General features: G+C 39.8%; 1 protein-coding gene across 9 annotated transcripts in view; it reads left to right on the top strand.

The window, feature by feature from the left end:
• The first annotated feature begins 4289 nt into the window (after nucleotides 1–4289).
• Nucleotides 4290–6000, top strand: part of ptprk (protein tyrosine phosphatase receptor type K) — a 133235-nt gene continuing 131524 nt past the window's right edge. For all 9 annotated transcript variants that reach the window (XM_034075542.1, XM_034075541.1, XM_034075538.1 and 6 more), the window contains exon 1: nucleotides 4290–4580. In XM_034075542.1, the coding sequence (XP_033931433.1) occupies nucleotides 4505–4580 (76 nt within the window). In that variant the 5' untranslated portion in view covers nucleotides 4290–4504. The remainder of the gene's footprint in view (nucleotides 4581–6000) is intronic.

The raw sequence follows: 6000 nt of genomic DNA, 5'->3' as shown, positions 1-6000 counted from the left end.
CAGATCTGTCATTACACAGCGATGACTACCTGCTATGTTTTTTTCGGCTGGCTTTAGCCACCTGAAGCCCAATAAGTGCTGCAACATGTTGTTGTTTTTCTATGTGAGGGATAAAAGCAATGATGGGAGAGAGACAAACATCTTTGCAGACCAGAATTCCCACTCAGACTTCCTCAGCACATGTTTGTGTTATGTTGCACTGAATAGAATATCTGACATTGAGAGTGAATCTTTTCCATAAGAAAAAAAGTTTTTAAACCGGTTGTATCTGTGTACTTCAGATGCACATGAACACACATTGATATTTGGACAAGGCAACACAGACATTGATGAGTGCAAATACAGATGTTTCTGCTGTACATCCCCATGCAAAATCATTTCTGAGTTCAAAGTACAGATATGCTTAGATGATTTCAGCCCACTGTACACAAACCCGCAAATGTAAAAGCTGTCTGCATCTACGCATAAGCAAAACTATGAATTGATAGCAGTGTGTGGGTGAAAATAACTGCAAATAACCACCTAGAACCTGCACCTTCAGCAAACAGTGATACACTGTTGTCTATAATGACAGGGTACCGGCACAGTGTAACGATAGAAAATTCACATTTTGAAGCAAAGTAGTAGCATAAGAGTGGTATTTAGAAACAGTGCAACTCGGTTTATTTGAAGGCCAAACAGTCACATGTACTTCACAAACAGTCAGAAAACACCCATGATTATCAGCAACACAATAAATCCAGCAATGCAATAAAGCTCCAAAGTTTGCCCGTGTGAATATTTTAGTTTTTCACAGCACGAAACTTTGAGAGAATAGATTTTTTCACACCTTTCATGTGGGAGAGGTGGCACTAAAAGACAAAACACACTAAGATGATACACGGCGGTTCCCTGCTTGTACATTTCCATCCATACCACATATTTTTAGCTCAGCTGTGTACCAAATCATAACATCTATTTTGTGTTTTTGGCTGGCGCCTGTCATGATGTCATCCAGACACACTTTGACACGCACGGCTGTCACCACTGTGTGCAGATGTGGGCAAATCATTTGTTTTAACTACAAATATGCAGAACCTCATGCAAACTCAGATAGTTCGTTATGAACAAGTACCCACAGAAGCTAATTGTTAGTCCAGAACATGAATTGGAAATATGTAAAATGTGCTAAAAACAGGACTCTGCTGATCAGAATCAGGTTTAATGCCAATTAGATTTGCAAATGTGTAATTGTCTTATACTGAAACCCAGTTAGAGGTATGAGTTTGAAAAAAAAGAAGAATCAAACAATAGAGTAAAAGTAATTTACTATAACATATAGAAAAGACAATAGTGCAGTGTACCAGCATTTTAAGTGGAAGAGCTGTGAAATAGAGGTAGCGTTTAAAAGAAATGTGCAAAGTATACAGTAATACAGTATGTGCAAGGTTCACAGTTTTATGGTGTGAAATCAGTGATATAAAGGTCATCTTTCAAGCAAACCCAGCAGTAATTTAAATCATTTTCTTGACAGAAAGGGTCTTAGCAGAAATAAAAATTATGGAAGAGTTTCACAGTCCAGCAAGCGACCACAAGGTCTCCTTTAAATCAAAAAGAATATATATGACGTTGCAGATCCAAGCACTCTGGCTTGTGTCTAGGAAAGACTGATTTTTTTTACCTGCAGCTCTTATATGTGTCCTTTAAGTCTTCCTGTACTGTAAATAAGCCTAAATAACAGACTTAATAACACAAACATTTTCATATATTACATTTTTTCTGTTTCTTTGAGTGTCTCCCTCTCACCTGCAGAAGGTGTGGGTTCTACTCACTGGTGGGGAAAATACTAAATGTACTAAAGTATCAAAATTAAAAGTACTAATTGTCAAGATTGGCTAATAAAGAGTTGTTTTTGATTTTGGATACTACTATAGGCCTACTGAGTAAATTAGTATTATATTGATCAAAACGTAAATAGTAACTACATGAGTCAAAGACATGGAGTGGAGTAAAATGTGCAATATTTCCCCCTGTAGTAGAGTAGCCTATATAAAGAATTATAAAACGGACCAGTCAATCAAGAAATCTGATTGGTTCTTAGTCGTGATATAATGAGCGTATATTACGGGTAGAATTGTAGTTACTTTTCACAACAAGTCAGTATCCCTCCACGTCTGAGAAAAGCTACAACCGTTACAACTGCATTACGTCCATTACGAAATTAACTAACTAACAAAGCTTAAGATGGAAACATGTAAGGGATAATGTGCAGCAAGGACTTATTGACCGTTGTTAAGGACGCTCACATCTACAGAAAGAAGTCCGGTCGATTTAACTGTATACAGTTGGGCTGTGGTGGCTGTTGGTGGCTGTGGTGGCTGTTGGTGGCTGTGGTGGCTGTTGGTGGCTGTGGTGGCTGTTGGTGGCTGTGGTGGCTGTGGTGGCTGTTGGTGGCTGTGGTGGCAGTGGTGGCAGTTTGGCTGTGGTGGCTGTTGGTGGCTGTGGTGGCTGTTGGTGGCTGTGGTGGCTGTTGGTGGCTGTGGTGGCTGTGGTGGCTGTTGGTGGCTGTGGTGGCAGTTGGGCTGTGGTGGCTGTGGTGGCTGTTGGTGGCTGTGGTGGCTGTGGTGGCTGTTGGTGGCTGTGGTGGCAGTTGGGCTGTGGTGGCTGTGGTGGCTGTTGGTGGCTGTGGTGGCAGTTGGGCAGTGGTGGCTGTGGTGGCTGTGGTGGCAGTGGTGGCTGTTGGTGGCTGTTGGTGGCTGTGGTGGCTGTTGGTGGCTGTGGTGGCTTGGTTCGACCCTCCGCTTCGCCCCTTAGCTTTGATATAATGACCATATACAACGGCCTGTCGTGAGCTATTGCTTATGCATAAAATGGATATACTCAAGTAATTAACAAAACCTCCAAAACTATAGTACAGTACTTGGGTAAATGTACCTTGTCACATCACGTTTATCACTGATTCTATTTATTTCTATGCTGTTCTGCATATGGTTTATTAGCAGGATGCCTTTGAGGTGTTGGCAGCTGAATGGGGGCCCAGAGTTGGACAAGAGTCCTGGACTGTGCCAGGAATTATACATATTGTTGTGTCAGAAACTGTTCTCAAGGGGCCAACTAGTGCTGCTCCTTTGTACTTAGTATTTGCAAGTGTTTTGAATGCTTAAATGTCTGCTAACATATATTTCTGGCCACTAGGGGGGAGTGGAACAAGAACTGATGGCAACTTTGATATATTATTATTACCTTTTTAGGCTGACAAATTTACATTTTCTAGATTGTACTCGGTTTACTTAAACGAAACAATACAACCAAAACCATTCTTCATCACAAGTAAACAGACATTATACGTTACTTTAGGATTTGAAGTAAAAAAACGGTTCTCATTGTGTAGAATGGCCCCTTTCAGGATGATATAGTATAATAACTGATTAATTTAATTAGTAGATAACTTGTTACTGTTACAAGGTATGTATCTTGTATTTTGTAAATTGTGTAACTTGCTGCTGTTAAATACCGTCAAACTATGTGCAATATGTGCTTTATGTGCAATATATACTTTATATGCCATCTTTAATAACTGCAATATACCGGGCTGCTAAATCCTAAGAACTGCTACAGGATTTGATTTGTAGATTTGATTTGTTTTTGATCTGTATTTTTGAAAATTATGTAACTTTTTTAGTTTTTATCTTTTTTTAGCATATTGTTTATTATATTATAACTTAGTACTTTTTTTTAGCATATTTTGTACTATATTATAACTTAGTACTTTTTTTAACGCATGTAAGATATGCAACACTAAGCTGTCTGTGGCTCTTTCCTGCTGTAACGCTGCAAATGTCCCCTCTGTGGGACTAATAAAGGTATTCTGATTCTGATTCTGATTATTTTTTATATGTTAACATTCAAGCAACATGCTGCTTATTTTTGTTACCTTCTCTTGTACAATATTGCCTAACATACACCACATCTTATTAACATTTGATCAAACATAACCTTTTATCGCATAATGAGCGATTAATTAAAAGTTTTGTATTTGATGGAAAATAAATAATGTCAATAATTTAAACTAATAAAATACAAGAAATTTAAAAATGACTGATGGAAAAATGATTTATAAAGAAACGTTTATTACAGTCTATTATTACACAGTACAGGTACTATTAGAGTTCCTACATTGTTTCTTTAATTTGTGTTTTTATTTTGTATGTTTTTTTTCCCAATCAACTCCTGCTTCGTGACGTCACGCACTTTCTCTGCTGCGCTCGCTCTCTCCCCCTCGCGCTTTCTCACTCCGCGTGAAACAAAGTGTAGTGTCCGCGAGAGCCCGTAGGAAGCGAAAAGAGAGAAACCGGAGAGAGAATGGAGCTTCTGAATCCACACCAGGAGGAATAATAATAACAACAACCCACTAAAGAGAGAAATAAAGAAGACTGAAGACGGAGGAGAGGACGGAGAACATTCGCAGGAAAAACTTTTCCGGGGAAAAACTGTTACAGACTCTCACACGGCCACGTTTGAAAACATGGATACACTTTTCCCCGTATTCCTGGGACTCCTGTTTCTCTTTTCGGCTAACGTGTCCGGGCAGATACCGACAGGTAAGAACGAAAACATGAACAATAGGCTGTTAATAATGTTTTCTGTTTGTAAAGTTTGCACTATTTCCTCATTTTCTGCAACCTTGTAAGCGTATGAATCCATGACAGGTGTGTTTAGGTGCAGGATAAAAGTTAGCCTCCGTGTGGAAAACGTACTGTCGTGTCTGTTTTGTCGCTTTGAGGATGTTTTAAATCACCCTCGGAAGCGAGACGTGCATTTTTTTAGGCGTAAAGGTGCTTTTTGTCACTGTTAAAATGAAAAATGTCCCTTAGGTTGCATTGCGAGTTACATTTAAAGCCGGAGTGAGTCGCCTCTTGTTTCATTTCAGTCTGTTTGCCAAGTATGTCGGTCTCACTTGCACAAATGACTAACACTGACCCTCATAGTTTGGATTATGAACACTAATCTTAAAAACAAAGTTGCATTATTTTCAGTTTGTTCACTTATCCCGGAGTGACGATGTTCTGTATAAAACGATTGTTTGACGTTAGCACTTCAAAGCACCAAAGGCAAGAAACATGTTTTTGCACGGGGTTACGGTTTAACGGCAGTGTACAGTGGGAAACATCGTTCCTCCGTGCAGCCTCTTGACGGCGCATGAATGGAGAAAAAGTTACTGTGTGCACGGAGATCACCATCTATTAACTATAATATCACACAGTGTCACAATGAATACTTGTACAGGGTCTGGGTATTACAGTGATCTTGCATTTGATGCTGTTTTCCCTCCTGTGATTACTTGAATAAGTAAGACATATTCTTCTTTAATGCATGTTAGTGCAGTCTACTAATGTTTTTGTAAGGTGTTATTATCTAGTCTGTGATGTATTTCAAGTGGTTGAAGAGGAAAGTATATTTTATAGGATGCAATGATCGCTTGTGTTCGCAACCACCGCGAGCTTATTTACTCTGCAAACCAAACGGTCCTCTTCTGCTCCAACTTTACTTGCGATAAAACCTAATGGTTAGGGACACAGCCCGATCGCCTGTCTGATTGAATGGGTTTTATCATTGCAAGGTGTGATTTAACTGAAGTAGAGGAAAAATGGAGAGGATCAGTTACCTATTTTTCTATATACACCCCGGTTTCATCTCTTTTTACGCACGAGCTCTGGGGAAATGTACGATGTGAGTTGTTGGACTATGTGCGCAATTCCATTCCTAATAGATACAGTTAAACTACATGCATGCGAGTGCTTTCCCCTCGACCGTGACTTTTAACTCTTCTTTTATTCTGGGTCTTCTTGACTTCAGTTTAAGAGTGCCTCTGCTTCTCTGCTGAAAACACGTATTCACTTTGAGTCCGCGCTGCAACAACTGGTGATGCTCTCCGGGACGATGCCCCTGCAAAAGTGCGCTAAATGAACTGGAGAAAGAGAGTTACCCTGTAGCTGTGTGTCGTGTCGTGGTGCAGGACGC

The sequence above is a fragment of the Pseudochaenichthys georgianus genome, chromosome 24, assembly GCF_902827115.2.
Source record: "Pseudochaenichthys georgianus chromosome 24, fPseGeo1.2, whole genome shotgun sequence".
NCBI lineage: Eukaryota > Metazoa > Chordata > Actinopteri > Perciformes > Channichthyidae > Pseudochaenichthys > Pseudochaenichthys georgianus.
The sequence above is the reverse complement of the archived record's forward strand: the minus strand, read 5'-3'. Positions and strand labels throughout refer to the sequence as shown.